At 33.9% G+C, this 19,079-nt stretch overlaps 1 protein-coding gene across 1 annotated transcript; it reads left to right on the forward strand.

Moving 5' to 3' along the window:
* The first annotated feature begins 1,508 nt into the window (after window positions 1-1,508).
* Window positions 1,509-18,932, forward strand: LOC144371317 (axin interactor, dorsalization-associated protein-like). The gene is made up of 4 exons (XM_078033701.1): window positions 1,509-1,597; window positions 1,864-1,970; window positions 16,948-17,070; window positions 18,817-18,932. The coding sequence occupies exons 1-4, from the start codon at window positions 1,509-1,511 to the stop codon at window positions 18,924-18,926; spliced, it is 429 nt and encodes a 142-aa protein (XP_077889827.1). The 3' UTR covers window positions 18,927-18,932.
* Window positions 18,933-19,079: the final 147 nt, after the last annotated feature.

Raw genomic sequence — 19,079 nt, forward strand, 5'->3', positions numbered from 1 at the left:
TTCCCACAGTCCTTTTAGTGCCTTGAATAAGACAAACTGTTTCCTACTTGGAACCTTTGTTGTTGCTCCAGCCTGTTCTCTAATACCTGGGAAGCCCTCATGCTAGAGCCACTTGTGGATGATTCCTCTCATCTCAGGTCTTGGCTCAAATGTCTTTTTACAGTATAGTTTTGAAAGGCACCCTGTCTACCTTAGCTACTCCACCAAGTTCTCTCTGCTTTTACACAGCATCCTGTTTGTATCCTTCATACCACTAATCAATCTTACATTATCTTGTTTATTTGTTGGCATATTTATTGTCTACTTTTCCTTAGTAAGGTCTAAGGTCCAGATATGAGTTCTTGATAACTGTGTGTATCTTTAGCACCTAAAACAGTGATTGGAACATTGTGAGTACTTGGTATGCATTTATTGAGATGAAGAAAGAGATAAAGGATGAGAAAGAGCTAAAGGGAGAAAGAATAAGAGTGAGTAATGAGAATCTAGGTACAAGTTTCCAACTTTTTTCTCACTGGATGATTGACTCCTATTGGAATAAGTTATGTAATTACAACCTGTTCTTTTTGAATTTCCTTATTTAGGAATCCAATATGCCATACTCCTTTTAACTCAAATCTGCAAGACTCCAAAATTAAAGTCTGAGTAATTAGAGTAAAAATCATGGGTTGCACAATTAATAATGCTAAATATTCACCTTGAAATAATTGCAGGTAGTCACTAGGAACCCATAAATTGGGGAATGAAACAATAAATTTCATAAAATACTTTTCCAGATACAGATAGAATTGTAGAACATCTGTCTGTAGGCTTACATGCCAGAAAGTAATCAACCAGGACACAAGAGGTGATAGCATTATGTTGTTTGATGACTTCCCTGAGGAGAAAGTCTGCTGTGTGTGTGTGTGTGTGTGTGTGTATGTGTATGTGTGTGTACACACGTGTAAAAATATATATATTTATATATATATGCATGTATATATGTATTTACACATATACAATAAATTTCATCATAAAAGGAATATTAGAATTATAACCTTGCTTCTACAAACCTTACCAGTGTGATAAGTATTGAGGATAATCTACTGAGGATAAAGAATAAGATGTGATTATCTATTTCTCTTTAATTAGTCATCTTCAGTATCAATCTTTTAATTAAAATACTTCAGGAGAAGAGGTATTCTCTTTCACTGGTACCTCATATCACCTAGGACCTTGTACATTGGAAAACTATTTTATGGTTCATTTTCTATGAGGGCTCTGAGACTTTCCTTGGAGATCTTACAGTACTCTGAAAATACTGGTACCTGCAGTCCACAATGGACATTTTTATTTTGCTATGACATTCAGTAGTCAATTGCAGAGTCTTGAAATGATAGTGAAGCTCGGAATTTAAAATACATATATTAATGTGTGGTTAATACACTATAAAATATGATTAAAAGTATCAATTTAAGATATAACATATAAGACTAACTAATATATAAGTCTAAGATTATGATATAAGTCTAATGTTGGTCTATGTATTTTTTCTAGTCCTAAAGAATATTCTCACATATAATAAAGAATTTCCATTTGATGTTCAGCCTGTCCCATTAAGGTAAATAAATAAGCATCCATATTTTATCTTCTGATTTTATTATCTATTTTATGCCTGTTTTTCAAATATTTCTGTATTTTTTCCCTATCAAATTTGGTATTGGTGATATGGCTGATACCATTGGTAGCAATGAGATGATTGACATTGACATTTATATCAACATTAACCTAATAATCAGCATCTTATCTGGGAAGTTAGTGGCTATGAGGGTTAGCTGGTGTATTAAGTGGAGTAGCTCACTAATTTTTCTGTCCTTTTTTATATAGGAGAATTTCAGCCCCTGGTGAGGAAGAGCATTTGGAATTTGAAGAAGATGAAGAAGAAGGTGGTGCTGGAGCAGGGTCTCCTGATTCTTTTCCTGCTAGAGTGCCTGGTGGGTACAAAAAATGTACATTATATAATTCAAGGTCAGGTGTTTGGAACTTACTTTTGTACTTGTTAGTGGCGGGTAAAACATCTCCAGGTTTGCCAATCTTAAGCAAATTATCATGGCCATTCTGATAGCGGTAGCTAATGGTTTATTGTGAAAGTATCTTACTATTTGTGTCAGGGATCCTCAAAACATCCCGTGTTTAGTGATTGGCTAGGAAGACCCACAGGACTCAGCATATAGCTGTACTCACAGTTGTATTCTGAGTCATTACAACAAGAAAACACAAGAACAAAATCAGCAAAGGGTAAAAGCACACAGGCAAATTCCAGAGAAAACCAAACGTCTAAGAGTCCTCTCCCAGCAGAGTCAAATATGTACTTGATTCTCTCAACATTATTTCACACCTGTAAAATGAAAAATATTGTCTATTGGGGAAACACTGTAGAGATTCAGTGCACAAGACACTTATTGGGGTTAGCATGAACCAAAACTACAGACTCCAGGAAGAAAGCAAGTGTTCAGCACAAACCATATTGTTTGCATGGACGGTTTAGGCACAGTGATCTTCTTAACAGGGCATGATGGGAATCCTTCTGAAATCCAGGTTCCCAGATGCTAGCCATGGACCAACATTGTAAGTAGGCTTTCTAGAGTAACTGTTTGCTATGTTAATTCTTTTCTTTATATATCTAGCTGTTCTTTAAATAATCATATATGATTGTGAAACCTGGACCTGGAGGAACAGATACTATACAGTTGCCCTTAACAGGGAAATAAAGAATACATAGCAAGTTCTTTTTATTTGTGGAAGATCTTGACAAGGTTGTAAAATACCCTAGTCAAGCACCCTGAGTGAATTTTTTGCCTCTTCCACTTCTATAATTTCTTCTGTTCTTATACAGTGCACAGTTTTTACTTCTGATGAACTAGTTCATTTTTTTGGAAGTGTGGAAATAACACTGTACTATTGTGATGCATTTTTTATGCATTATGGTATAATTAAATATAATATACATATCATCCAGAAAACTTCATAATTAAAGTCATATTCCAGTAATTTAAATACTCTTTGGTAGAAGACGTTTGAAATATAAACAGTATAGGCTTAGACAAACAAGATACCTGCGCTTTTGAGTCTAACATCTGCCAATCAGTAGTTAAGTGACTGTACTTTTTTCTTTATAAAAGGAGATGTTGACAATGCCTAATTCATAGGGTTACAATGAAAATTAAGGCACCACATACAAAGCATTTGGCATGATACTTTTCATTTGCTGGGGTAGTGGTGGCTACTGTATTTTCATTATCACTTCTAAATGGTGCTAACAGTCCTACACCATAGGGTTATTGGAAAAATTACAGTCACTATAAAATGTTATTGTTAGTGTTTCTTTGATACAAGGTAATTATTTCCAATCTGTTTGTCCTTATGAAGAAAGAGCTATATTTTACTTGTCATATTTGTAGGAAATTTCAAAATTGCTGAGATGATGAGGTAAATAAATTTGCTAAAATTTTTCTGTATTTTTTATTTCCTTTTCAAACCACATGCTGTACTTGAAATAGATTCCAGTTCTATAAATTTCTGGTTTGATTATTTGTTCACTAGCTATACTTCTGTAGCAAACAAGATCCTTGAAGCAGATGATGTAAGTCATGAAATGGACAGATTAAGGTCTTTATTGGTTTCAGGTTGCTGAGTTGAAAAGAAACTCTGTAAATTAAGTCTATTTGCTATGAAAGATTAAGCCCAAAGTAATTAGATTTTTGTATTCTGATATAGCATTTTGGTATTTTATTTCAGAGATACAGAAAGCTCACTAAACCTTTCTATTCCCTGAATTATTTTCCTCAAAGTAAGAAAGAGTACATATAGTTCAATTGGCTATATTTGATTTTCGATCATATTTTCCAAGGCCTGTGTCATTATAAAATTAAAAATGTCATTGAAGGACAATTTGACCTTTAACTTAATTGTAGAATGGGGAAAATTGTTATACTGTGGACATCCAAGATTTCATTCATGATAAGGCTGTTGTGTCTATATTATCATGGCAGGGTGCTCCTAAGAATTATAACATTTTTATTATCTTTATTTTATGTAATTTATATAATTGTAAGTTTGTTGTATTTTTTTTTTGGTACTGAGGATTTAACACAGGGGTACTTTACCAGTGAGCCACATCCTCAGCCCTTTTTATTTTTCATTTTGAGACAGGATTTCACTTAGTTGCTGAGGGCCTCACTGAGTTGCTGAGATTAGTCTTAAACTTGGGATCCTCCTGCCTCAGCCTCCCAAGTCACCTGGATTACAGGCTTGTGCCATAGCATCTAGCTTATTATGATCTTTTGAAAAAATATTAAGATGTCCCTTACATATATAAAGGGCATCTTTTTTTAGTGTGCAGCTTTATGAGTTTTGACAAACACACATGCTAAACACTACTACTGTTAAGCTAATGAGATGAAGTATAATATATGACTATGGTATGACCAAGAGTAGTTTATTCCCATTTAAAATTAAAAATGAATTTTTATCCAACCTTTCTTGAAAAGAATAAAAAATTGTTAAACCTTTCTTTGACATTAATATCATTTTCAAAGCCTTCAATTCTCATAAGACAAACAGTAACTTTTGTGTACTGCTTTAAACACTAACTGGCTTAAGTACAAATAGTAGTTTAATTTTCTTAAGGTAATCTCAGTAGATTTCATTTAAATAGAGGATATAAATTTATAACCTATTATTTATTACCTGAAAAGTTATTTATCATGTTGAATATTAAAGCTTCTAAATGATAAACCAAAGTAATACAAATAAAAAAATAGCTGATCAGGATTATATGCTTATAATCCTAGCTACTTAAGAAATTGAGGCAGGAGGATTGCAAATTTGAGGCCAGTGGGGGCAACTTAGAGAGACTTTGTCTCAAAATAGAAAGAACTAGGGATGTAGCTCAGTGGTAGGGTGCTTGCCTCACCTGTGTGAAGCCCTACATTTGTTTCCTAGTACCACATGCACAAATAGCCATGACACAATTTTAGACAAAATTTAAAAAAACATTTCTGAGTGACCTAAACATAAGCCTAGCAATCTCAACATTATTCTAGATTTGTATTGGTTATTCATCTTTTATATAGTCTTAGATATGTACAAAAACTGTTTTTTGAAACTCAAAATGAAGAGTGAATCTTACTTCTTTAATATCAAGCCTGTACTTGTTTCTTTCCTGCATAAATATTCAATTCTGAGTTGAACTTGAGAGTTAAGCAAATATGGATTTCATTTTCAGCTAAAGTGCAGTGTTTTTTCTTACTCATGCATATAGGAAGTTGAAAACTGCAACAAAATATTCATTGCTGTTCCATGAATATTAGGGCATCCTTATTTCACAGAATTTCAGAATATATTTAGGGTTAAGCAGTAAATACCACCAAAGTGTGCAGTTAAACTCTGGCTCTCTGTGCACTTCCTTTCTCTCAAAGTCTCAAATTCTCAGACTGAGCCGAACAGTCAGAGCCAGAGTCCCTCATCCAGTCATGTACTTATATTGAAAGGAAAGGAAAATACCATTCAATGTTATCTGGAAGTTCTCCTAGCTATTTTTCAATAGTTTTAAGGCTTGTTAATATTCTATTACTCTCAAGCAGTTTTGGAAACATTTTAAGATTTCTTTTTTATAATTTGTCTTGTTTGTTTGTAGTACTGGGGATTGAAGTCTGGGGTGCTCTACCACATAGCTACATCCCCAGCTCTTTGACTTTTTTTTTTTTTTATTTTGAAACAGGGTTTTGCTAAGTTGCCCAGGCTGGCCTCTCCTGCCTTAACTTGCCAAGTTCCTGGGATTACAGGCATGCACCACTAAGTCTGGCTAAGTTTTTTTTTTTTAATCCATGAATCTTGTCACTTGAAGTCAAAAGGTTTTCTCCAGAGCTTTGCAGAAATTGATTTATAGGAAATGTCTATTGAGTATGCTCTTCATCAAGGCTCTAAGCAACATCTGGCCTGCTTTGTCTTGAAAGTCCTCTGGCCACTCAAATTTTTAACCCAACACCTGTAGTAACTCTTCCTTGCATGCTAAATGGCATCTGTGTATGAAGCATATACCCACTGATTCATCTTAGGTTTTGTGAGAGTATTTATTATTTTTTTCCAGATATGATGGTTACACTTAAGAATTCAGCCATTATCCAAATCACATATTTCTGAACACAGAAAAATACATATTTCTAGTACCAGTCAATAAAGAAAATAAAAACAAGAATATATTCATATAACTTATATACAAACAACTTTAATCAGGTATAATTTTTCACAGACCTAGAAATATTATTATTTGAATGCTAATGACCCCTAAGATTTTTATCAAACTTTTAATATAATTTCAAAGTGAACAAACTTCTTATGATTTTACTCTTTATCTTGAAAGGTTGGACCAGTTTCTCAACTACTAATCAGTTACCAACCAAAAGAAATTGTGCATGTGTTTTCATATTTTCACACAATTTGTATGTGTGTACAAATTGCAGATGTGCAGTACAAATTGCAAAATTTTTCTCTTGCTAGATTTTTAAGACCCATTTCATGTTTTGTGCCATTTACAAAATGTTATGACCGAATAATGATTTGATAATACCATTATTTTAAATTATGTTAAAATTATCCCAAAATAATAGAAAATATTATTTTATATATATCATTTTTATTGGATTTTAAAATTACAAAGAAATGTGCACTTAAAAAATGTGTGTGACAGACTTTGAATTGGTAGTATCAAACATCTGAATTTAATTACAAGTATGATAAATCTAAAACAAAGAAGACATAAATATATAATCACACACATATGATAATGCTTAGTTTACATTTTAGATATCAGGTTCATCTCTGTCCTAAAAGTATGGACAACAAATTTTGTACTCCTTATTCATGACATTTAATTTACCAAGCACCAAGGCAAAATGAAGACTGACTCACCTCTTATTGAAGTAAATGCCTGTGACAAACATTTGTACAATATCATGTAAAAAGCAAATTCAAATCAGTGTTTTAAAAAATATAATCTTTGGTATTTTCCTCTTTTAATGTTCTGACCTAGACAATGATGTACTATTTTGGAACAAAGACTGTCATGCCATTTCCAATTTTGGACTAGAAATTGTCCTTATAGTATGATATGAGATATAAACAATAGAAATTTTTAAAAAGCAAAAATAAAAAAGTTGAAAGAAAATAATGAATTCCTCTTCTGCATGTGAGGACAGGGTCTTAAGGATCCCATTGACCTTCATATCCATGTCACTCCAGACTCATCCTCAGGCTGGTGGTCCTTTCATTGTCTGATTCTCCATGATCTCTATGGCCATCCTACTTGATACTTAGACCTTCATTTTTCTCAGCATCCTCTTGGAACAAAGAAGTTATGGGCAGGGGGTGGGGGGTTTCAGATGTTCTCCCATTGTTTTTCTGTACCTGTTGCAGGTAGAGTGGTGCTTCATTGCTTGGTCTGTGTCAGTGCTGTGGGGTGCCCAGCAGAGGCAGAGGCCTTACTTGCACAATTCCCTTTCCTCTCCACAGTGGCAGTGGCTGTAACATTCTTGGCTAGGTCAGACGCTTTTACACAGTTTTTAAAACATTCTTGAGGGAACTTGTCTATGTTTAACAAACAGCCATTTGGGGGATCCATAGCTACCTTCACAAATTGTTTTCCACAGATGAAGCACAATGAAATAGAACAACTTGAGTTTTTACCCAAGTACCACCTGTTAATAAACAGTTTCCATCAACAAGATGGACTTTTTGGTATCCCCTATTACAGTAGTGTGGTAAAATGGTTCCAAACCTTCTAATTCATTGTCATTACTTTATCAGAGTTGTCTTTAGGTTTAGGCTTAGAATCTTCCTCTCGCAGAAAATCACACTGAATTGAGTAATTCCTTCCAACTCTTTTTGACACCAGTGAGAGCATGCTTGCTCTGGTTGGTGCATAAGAGGTGGTTGGGGGCAGATAAGTCAGAAAAAGACATGCTTTCTGTGTTCAGTACAACTTGGGGCTCACCAGCTACCAATGGCTTCCTTTGTCTTGCAGTAAAAACTGAAAGTGGAATTAACCAAATGAACACAGTCCTGCTGCTCACTGCTATATGAGTGTTAAAGACCTATCATATTGCTATCTGGGCTGCTCAGTCTCTGTCCATTCCTGTGAATGTGCATTGCCCAGTGTACAAAGTTCAAATGTTACTCTTTTTTAATCACTCCCTTACTTGGAGTTCTTAGTGACAGCTCAATAACATCCATGGGATGTTATTGAAAACTTGGTTTGGACAGCTGTAGCCATTTAGAGTTTTCCATATTTAAAAGTATGAGGCATAAATAGTGGCCTCACAAAAATGTCTATATTCTAATCCTGGGAACCTGTGACTGTTATGTTTACATGGCAAAAGGAACTTTGTAGAAGCTTGAGATGGGGAGGTTCTCCTGCAGTTCCTTTTAAGGCTTTAGGGACAATTAAAATAAAGATGTTAAAATGAGACATGATGGTTAAAAGCATGGACTCTGTAGCCAAACTTCTGTGTGATTATGGATAATTTGTTTTTCTATGCCTCACTTTTCACCTCTGAAAAATAGAACTAAACTATTGTTGTGAGGATTAGATGAGAGGATTAGGATAGTATGTGGCACATCACAAATACACACAAGTGTTAGCTATTTCTTATTTACATAGCAATTCCATGTGGAAGAACATTTCTTCTGATCTTTGCTCTAGATCTGAGAGCAGATGATCTAGCTGGAATAGCACAGTTTACACTGGATTGTGTGTAGTGATTTCTTTCTTATCCTTGTTAGTCTTCGAATTTTATGAATGTAGTTGACTTGTTCTCATATTACACTATGTAATTGGATATGTTAATTCTTCACTTAGAAATCTTCCTTTTAATGCATTGGCTCAATTTACAACTATCATGGTTTTATCTTTGATGCAAAAACATGCATATAGATGGTATGGTATTATTTTAGCATTTGATCTTCTTTTATGTTTATTATTTCTTCACTCATTGATATAGATTCTCTAGCCATTTGTTTACTAGAGCATGATAACCTCTAGAACTGGAAATTCAGTCATTCATTCAATAAAATATTTCTTCAACAAAGATCTGTTTATTCCTTGTGCATACTACAAAAGGAACAGTTCCCACACCTTTCAGGATGCTTATTGTGTAGTCAGCAAGACAGAGCCAAAAGCACATGATTATGATTAGAGATGTGCACCAATGTCATAGGTTGGCAAAAAAGAAGGGCTGAGGGAGTTCAATAAATCTAGCCAGATTTAGGACTCACTGAGTATGTAGGAGTTGACCATGCAGAGAGAGAGAGCACACCATAGACCATTCTGAAACACCTTAAATAGGCACCTTTCTATGTAATCTATGATCTTAATTACACTCAGCTTCCTTCATCATGGAACACAATGTTTGATATTCTACCTTGAATTAAACAAGAAATTCAGACTTGAAATCACTGCCTCCATATTAAATTATTCGAAGCATAATGATTACATTAAACCTTACTGTGTAGTCTCAGGCAAAAAGATTGTTGGTAAGGAATGTAGCATCAGCCCTACCATTTCAACTGAAAGACCTAGATGATGACAGGTTATAAAATTGACTCACCCCAAAGTAACAACAAGTTTAATATCAACTTGGAAAAAAATAATCTTAACATCAAAAAGACTTTGAAAGTTGTAAAGCAATCATCTTTTGAATGTCAAAAAAGGTAGTAAAGAGGTAATACATAAAAGAAGTAACATTCTTGGGGGTTTTGGGGGTGGGGTGGGGTGGGTTCTTTTTTTGTCTTTTTTAGAACTGGGGTTTGAATCCAGTATTTTGCAAATGCAAGGCAGACACTTTGCCACTGAGCTACATCCCAACCCAACATTCTTAATATATAAAGAAAAATTTTAATTGTAATAACCAAAGCAGAATACGTGAGAGGAACAGACAATATGAGCGAGCGCACGAGCGTGCGCGCACACACACACACATACATTTAAAAAACATCCGTTAAACATAAAAAGATACTCAACTTTATTTTTAATAAAAAACAGAAATTAAAGCTACTGTTGGTGAGTCTTAGGGGAAATAGGTACTTATTAATCACTGGTGGGAACAGAAAAATGGTGAGGTTCCTTTGGAGGGGAATTGAGCATTCTCTAACAACATATAAGTACATATTTTTTCCTTAGCAATCCCATTCCTGAGAATTTACTCTGAAGATGCACCCCCAAAATACAGGAAAAAGAGGAGGAAACATTTGCATATACACAAGATTCTCTGTTTAGGTGTTTTTTATAATGATAAAAAGTTAGAAATAAAGTAACTGCCATATGAAGATTGACTGAATAAACATAGGATGCTGTAGAAAATAATTCAGAAAATCTCCATGAACTAATGAGTGATTTTTCAAATTATTGTTAGCAGAATTTATCAAGGTAGTTCACATTAGCAGATTAAGGGGAAAGATTTCATAAGTTGTCAACAATGCAGAAAAAGTTTTCAGTTAAGTTTGAAATACAGCCTTGATTTTAAACAATTCTTGTCAAAGAACAGAAAAACATCCTTAACCTGATAAAACATGGCTACATGACATTTACAGCCCAAAATCGTTTAATGATGAATTTGAACAAAACAAGAGTGTCTATTACTTCTTTTCATCAGCATTGTTTTGGAAGCTCTAGCTACTGCACTAGGACAAGAAAATGAAATATAAAAGGGGGGATGTTCTTTATTTGCACATTTATGAATATATAGAGAATATATGCAAAAAATCTATTCATAACTCATTAATAAGATAATGTGGTTCCTGGATAGAAAATCTGTACAGACAAATCAATTTTATCTCAAACAAGTAATAGTTGCTTAGAAAATGAACTATTATAATATTTATAGTAGTATTAAATAATATTAAAGACCTTATTATAAATTCAACAAAAGAAATATAAGAATTTTATGTAGAAAATAAACATTTATTGAAAGAAATAAAAGAATATCAAAAGGAAAAGGAAACTGGAGCAATCTTGAAATTAGGGAAAAAGATGGAAGAGTGACTTAATAATTGTTATGGTTGGTGAGATGTTGAATTGTACATTCTCTTTTACTTTTTTCATTTCTCTCAATTGAATTGTTTATGAGAATGCATTTTATAAAAACAGTGAAGTCATTATTCTTTTTTTCATTTGTTCATAATAGTTATTCTTGACATTAGATTCATTTGGACTAATTATAAATGCATGGGATATAATTTGCTCCAATTCAATCCCTTCACCCTCCCCATCCTCCCTCCCACTGTTCCCTTTCATCTACTTTACTGATCTATTTATTTACATTTTTTAAAATTAGTATGTTATAGATATTCAAAATGATGAGTTTCATTGTAGTATATTCACATATGTGCATTGAAAAGTTAATTTGGTTTCATTCCACAGTTTTTCCCTACCCACTCCCAATTCCCTTCTTTTTCTTTTATTGATTTTATTTTTTTTTAAATACACGACAATGGAGTGTATTACAATTCTTATTACACATATAGAGCACATTTTTTTTATCTTTGTATAAAATATGTTCATGCCAATTCACGTTATACATATACTTGTTTTTTTTGCATTACAATTCTTATTACACATATATACCACAATTTTTCATATCTCTGTTTGTATATAAAGTAGGTTGACATCCAATATGTGTCTTCAGACATGTATTTTGGATAATGATGTCCATCACATTCATTCCACATTCATTAGGAGGCTAATCCCCTGCCTCCTCCCTTTCCCTCACTCCCCTCTTCCCTATCTAAAATCCATCTATTCATCCCATTTTCCTCTTCCCTACCCTATTATGAGTCAGCCTCCTTATATCAGAGAAAACATTTGGCATTTGTTTTTTGGGGATTGACTAACTTCACTTAGCGTTATCTTCTCCAATGCCATCCATTTACCTGCAAATGCCATAATTTTATTCTCTTTAAAAAACGTTCATAGTGTATATATGCCACATTTTTAAAAATCCATTCATCCACTGAAGGGCATGTAGGTTGGCTCCACAGTTTAGCTATTGTGAATTGTGCTGCTATAAACATTGATGTGGCTGTGTCCCTGTAGTATGTTGTTTTTAAGTCCTTTGGGTATAGTCCAAGGAGAGGAATAGCTTGGTCAAATGGTGGTTCCATTCCCAGATTTCCAAGGAATCTCCATACTGCTTTCCAGATTGGCTGCACCAATTTGCAGTCCCACCAGCAATGTATGAGTGTACCTTTTTCCCCACATCCTCTCCAATACTTATTGTTGTTTGTCTTCATAATAGCTGCCATTCTGACTGGAGTTGTATCTTAGTTTTGATTTGCATTTCTCTGATTGCTAGAGATGTTGAAATTTTTTTCATATATTTGTTGATTGATTGTATATCCTCTTCTGAGAAGTGTTTGTTCAAGTCCTTGGCCCATTTTTTGATTGGGTTACTTGTTTTTTCAGTGCTTAGCTTTTTGAGTTCTTTATATACCCTAGAGATTAGTGCTCTATCTGATGTGTGAGGGGTAAAAATTTTCTCCCAGATGTAGGCTCTCTGTTCACCTCACGGATTGTTTTCTTTTGCTGAGAAAAAAAAACTTTTTAGTTTGAATCCATCCCATTTATTGATTCCTGGTTTTAATTCTTGTGCCATAGGAGTCTTATTAAGGAAGTTGGGGCCTAACCCACATGATGAAGATTAGGGCCTACTTTTTTCTTCTGTTAGACGAAGAGTCTCTGGCTTAATTCCTAGGTCCTTGATCCATTTTGAGTTAAGTTTTGTGCATGGTGAGATTTATGAGTTTAATTCCATTTTGTTGCATATGGATTTCCAGTTTTCCCAGCACCATTTGTTGAAAATGCTATCTTTTCTCCAGTGCATGTTTTTGGCACCTTTGTCTAAAATAAGATGATTGTAATTTTGTGGGTTAGTCTCTGTGTCCTCTATTCTGTACCATTGGTCTACCAGTCTGTTTTAGTGCCAAAACCAAGCTGTTTTTGTTACTATTGCTCTGTAGTATAGTTTAAGGTCTCATATAGCGATACTCCCTGCTTCACTCTTCCTGCTAAGGATTTCTTTAGCTATTCTTGGTCTCTTATTTTTCCAGATGAATTTCATGATTGCCTTTTCTATTTCTATGAGGAATGCCATTGAGATTTTGATTGGAATTGCATTAAATCTATATAGTGCTTTTGGTAGTTTGGTCATTTTGATAATATTAATTCTGCCTATCCAAGAGCAAGGTAGATCTTTCCAGAAATAGTAAATGAATTCAGCAAAGGAGCAGGATATAAATCAACACCCATAAATCAAAGGCATTTCTGTATATCAGTGACAAAGCCTCTGAGAAGGAAATGAGGAAAACTACTCCATTCACAATAACCTCAAAAAAATGATACTTGAGAATCAATTAAAGAAGTCAAAGATCTATACAATAAAAACTACAGAACCCTAAAGAGAGAAATCAAAGAAGATCTTAAAAGATGGAAAGATCTACACATTCCCTTCTTAAAAGGAGAAAGGGAGGAGGAGGGAGGGAGAGGGGGAAGTTGGGCAGGGTCAGATCAGAATATGATAACCCAAAGGGTGGGGTTTGGCCTGCTGAGAACTTCTAACTGAAGGAGATTGGAATCTCAAAAGCAAGCTCAGCAGCAAAGCCTTTGCTCTCCTCCTGCCCTCCTGTCCGTTCACCCTTCTCTCCCAAAGCCAGTCATAAAACCTAGAAAGTGCTCTCTCTCTCTCTCTCTCTCTCTCTCTCTCTCTCTCTCTCTCTTTCTCTCTCCCTCTCTCTCTCTCCCTCTCTCTTTCCTTCCTTCCCTGCTATTCCCTTCCTGTCCCCCTACCCTCCCTTCCCCCCTTTCTTAAAAACCCTCATTCCAGACAGGATCTGCCTTACGTCCAGAAGGAAAGAAGGCTATACAGAGAGGCCAAGAAGAATCTGACCAGACAGGGCTTGCTGGGACCCTGGCAGCCTTTTACCATTAGCTCACACCCCCTTTTCCAGCCATTTCTACATGGCCATCCATTCTTCATGGAACATAAACATAAAAACAGGAGTTTTCCCTGGATCTCTAGGTCTTTATTTCTGAAGGCTTTTAGGTCAAATAAAATTCTATTAAATAATTGTAATGATTTTTAAAATGTAAAGATATATACTAGTTCATAAATTAGAAGAAGCAGTTTATAAAGATAGACTCTTTCTGAAACTCATCTGAATTTTTATTGCAGCTATAGAATGAAGATACTGTATTAGTGGTAAGAGGATAAACAGTCCAGTAAGACAGAATAGAAAACTCAGAAAGTGATTGCCACATGATTTATGATTGAAGTGGGACTGCAGATCAGTGGTGGAAAATGTCAGTCTTTTTAATGAGTAGTGCTGAGACAATTGAGTATTTATGTGAAATTGAATGAAGTTAAAGCCCCTACTATACACCGCAGTCAATAATTCTGTGTGACATATGGAATTAAGTGTGAATGGCAAAACAATAAAATGCTTTCAAGATAATACCTTTATGATTTTGGAGTGGGGTAAGTTGTCTTAAATATGACATAAAAAGCACTGATAGTAAAGGAAGATATTAAGAAATTTGATATTACTAGCAGTAAGTATTTATCATAATCAGAAGACACCATGGCAGAGAAAAGTCATTCTTAACATTCAAAACTAATACTTGGTGTTAGAAGTTAGCAATGGTTGCTATCTTTTGGAAGAGTGAATTGGATATGGTGGGGGGAAGGACACTCCCAGGAGGCTGATCATATCTTTCCTAGATCTGATACTAGTTATACAGGTGTATTCACTTTGTGGAAGTTCAGCAAACTGTACTAACAATTTGTACATTTTAAAATGTATATGCTCTACTTCAACAAAAAGTCTTTATAAAGGAAAAGTACTAAGAAGCTATTTGTAAAATATTTGTCCAGCAAAATAATAGAGACCTCCTACAGCTCAATAAGATAGATATCTCAATAAAAAATCGAGCAAAATAATTGAACACACTTCAGAAAAGAGGAAATCATATATTTGATTTATTCTAAAAGGTGCTCAACCTTATTAATCTTCAGAGGAATGCAAATTAAAATGATTGATCTCTTTATACCAAAATTGTCTAACATGAAGAATCTGAGAAAACAGTACCTAGTGAGGATGTGGAGCAATGGGAACACTACTGCACTTGGGCTAGGAATAAAAATTGGCACAACCACCTTGGGAAATGGATTGTCATTACATAGTAGGTATGGAGGTAACATGCCAGGTGACTTAGTGATTCCTCTGTTTCAGAAATGGGTGCTTATGGGAACCAGAAGATGTTCAGAAGAGTATTTATTATAGCCTTGTTAACTTTATCCAAACACTTGAAGTAATTCAAATGTCTATCAACACAAGAATGTGTACATAAACTGTAGCATATTTATACAGCCATGTACTACATAATAGAATGAACTTTTTTGCAGAAAAATTCATATATGATATACATACATGTGAATATGTATGTATATAAATATAAATGTATACATATTCACATTTTTCATAAAATTTCAGAGGTGTTTCTTAACTCTCTGAAGTTCATCCCAGATGTCCAGGTACAAGCCCCTCTTCTAAAAGTACCCTCATTTGTCAATCAAAGAAGATGCATAAAAGGTATTATGTATATATTTAATGATATCAGCCTGAGCCCATTTAGATTTGTTAATGCAACAGTGGAATGCAGCCTCCAGGCCTTCCCATTATTGCATTTGTCTTTATTGTCTTCATATTTGTTTAAATTAGAAAGTAATACATTTTTAACAGCACTGTTGAGGTACAATTTGCATTTCATAACATTTCCCTTCTGTAAGTATAAAATTCATCGATTTTTGACACCTCTATAGAGTTTTGCATCTGTCATCACTATACAAGTTCAGAACATTCCCATCACCTCCCAAAATTTTCTCAAGCCACATTTGCCATCAATCAAATGTGTATTTTCAAATGTAGTGTGTTTATTGCTTCATGTATTTCAAATAACTCATCATTAAAAGTAGCATAACACATTGTTGAATAGAAACTTGAAAAACATCAACCAAAATCTTTTGTTAAGTGTATTTTGAGGTTCTGTATACATACTTGATTAAAATCAGCTTATTTGCATCTGTTCTCTATTACTAGTTTCAAAAAAGGGAACATACTGAACAGTTGATTTCTTCCTTCATATGTCCTTGGTGGGTGAATGTTGTCATGTTGTTCTGGGTGGGTTTTTAGTTTTAAAAATTTTAGTTGGTTTTGGGGAAAATGTTCAGTTATACAAATGGCCATTTTATATGGCAGTCTGTATAGTACTAATTTCTGAGAGAATACCTCATACAAAATAGAATGAAGAATAGAAGTTAGACTATATAGTTAAATTAAAACATAAATATCAAATTGTAAATTATTTTCTTTATTAGGAGTAACTAAAGAGAAGAATGTATTGATCAACTCTGATATTAAATGTCTCAGACTTTAGAACAGTATAACAAGTATTTTAAAAGCTTTTCTTGTCTTTGTTCTACCACTTCATATTAAGATGCTGAGTATAATATAGAAGTACATATGGAATATAAATATTATGTGAGCATATTATACAATTATGTATAATTGGGCTTCCTCAAGTAATCTTTTTAACATACTTTTATTATACATACTATATACTATTATTATAGAAATGATTATTTCTGCTTAAAGGTGATTTATGGTTGGGAAATGCAGATATATTATGTGTAAAATTAAATATTTTTCTAAAAAAGTATAACATCAGATGTTCATGAATTTCGGAAATAAAAATACATAATGCCTAGCTAGTTCCTAAGAGGTAGGCTATATCTTCTGTTTGTCAAAGTATTTACTCTGAATTGTTGGTGGAGCTAACTTTTACTGAGGTTTCTCTGTTGCCAGGTACTTTATTACCAAGGTTGCCATCAGAACCGGGAATGACATTACTCACTATCAGGATTGAGAAAATTGGTCTGAAAGACACTGGACAGTGCATCGATCCCTATATTACAGTTAGTATAAAGGGTAAATAACTGGCAAATTGCATTATGTTTTTTCTCATATGGGACAAAGTTTTTGACAGGGGATGGTCTTGTATATGTGACAACTTACTTTAATGCATTCTATAATGAGGCAAAATTCTAGAAGAGATAACAGAACATAGTTCGAAAGACTTACAAAAAATATTTCCTACTTATACACTCAATTTTGCTTTTGAGTTTGTATCGATTTTTGCTCTTCAGATTGCATCTAATGTGCAGACTAAACATACACATTGTCCTTAACAGCAGCTACAGTCTTCAGGATGTAGATTAACAATAGCACCCCTCACCTTCTCCTATCCAGTCTATATTCATTTCTCTCCACAAAGCCCCATGTCCTATTTTCCCATCTCTCCTGCTTCAGCCCCTTCTTCTTCCTGTGCTACTGAGGTATCTACTTAGGTGAATCCTACAGAGGCAGATGAAAATCAGGGGACAGGGAAGTAGGGTGCATCCATAACATCCATGCCCTGAAAGCAATCCCGTGAAATGATGATGTGATTAAGGAATAAATTATACCATTTTACAGAAATAACTATAGTTAGTACAAACGGCTTATTTTAATCTGTAGTTTTGCACCAAAGGAACAGATCGGTGCTTAAATTAAATGGAGGAACTTTTATCAATTGCAGAAATAAAGTCAGATCCATGGGTTCATTAGTGCTAATTAAAAGAAAAATATGACCACAAAGAAAAACATTTATTTAAAGAACGTAATCCACAGCACTAATACCGGTACACTTTTAAATTTCGAGGTTACCAGTTATCAAATATATAGTGTACTGGAAAATATTTACATTGTTTGATAGGCCATTTATAAAACTGCATACTCATTGAGAAAGTATACTTAAAACACAAAAATATTTAATGATGTTGTAAATGTTAAATTACCTTTGCATATGTTATACTGAAATATTTTTATGTAAATATTTTTTTAATTATTAAATGTACTAAATTGTTTTTTGAGCTTTTTGAGACACATAAATGAATAACACATAAACACTGAGGAGTTATTAAATGAGTCCATGTTGAATTTGACTAAACTGAGATTTTTAAACCCGGAAAATTAAAACTATATATAACGTGCCATCTGGTTGTTGTAAATTCAGGGTATGTTGTAAACAGTATAACCAGAATTTAGATAATATATATGTTAAATTATTCATTAACCAAAGGGTTTTTGTTGGCTGTTCTCATCCATTTTTGGTTCTTAACAGGGAAATTATGATAAGGTTAGGTTTAAAGGCTTTTCTAAATAAGTCATATACTTGATCAAAGTTAGAAATTGGTGGCAGAGCTCCATTGTGGCAAATTATATACTCCAGATTTTTTTTGGCATAGAAATATATAGTGGGCTATTCCCTAAGGAAAAAAAAACATGTTTGTTCTTTTTACCACTTCACTATGAAGATCAAGTTTTGTCCACTTGGCCATGTAAAGGCTTCCTACCACTTCACTATGAAGATCAAGTTTTGTCCACTTGGCCATGTAAAGGCTTCCTTGTCCCCTTCATGAGGTCTCCTATCCAGTCTATATTCATTTCTCTCCACATACCCCATGAACTTCAACAACTCTCACATACTTGCTCACTCCAAATAGGAATCTCTTAGCCTGAGAATCTCCTCTCAGCTCTTTCCATGCCTCTTTAGGAATTGTAACCTTTGCAGTTTCTATATTTTCCGTCTGTATATGTGAATGCTCATAAGCAGAAACTTAATTGTTTCTCCAGATCTGAATGACATAGATTTAACTCCTGTGCAAGATACTCCTGTGGCTTCAAGAAAAGAAGATACATATGTTCATTTTAATGTGGACATTGAGCTCCAGAAGCATATTTAAAAATTAACCAAAGGTTTGTAATTATCAGTTACTGACTTCTTAAGGACACAGTACTTATCTGGGTTTGTGTTCATAGTATACTTAACACAAGATCTTATGTCACATAGTTATGAATATTGACTTAAAGTCAAATCAAAAATTTTTTTAAAATAT

This window comes from Ictidomys tridecemlineatus, chromosome 16, assembly GCF_052094955.1.
Source record: "Ictidomys tridecemlineatus isolate mIctTri1 chromosome 16, mIctTri1.hap1, whole genome shotgun sequence".
Classification (NCBI taxonomy): Eukaryota; Metazoa; Chordata; class Mammalia; order Rodentia; family Sciuridae; genus Ictidomys; species Ictidomys tridecemlineatus.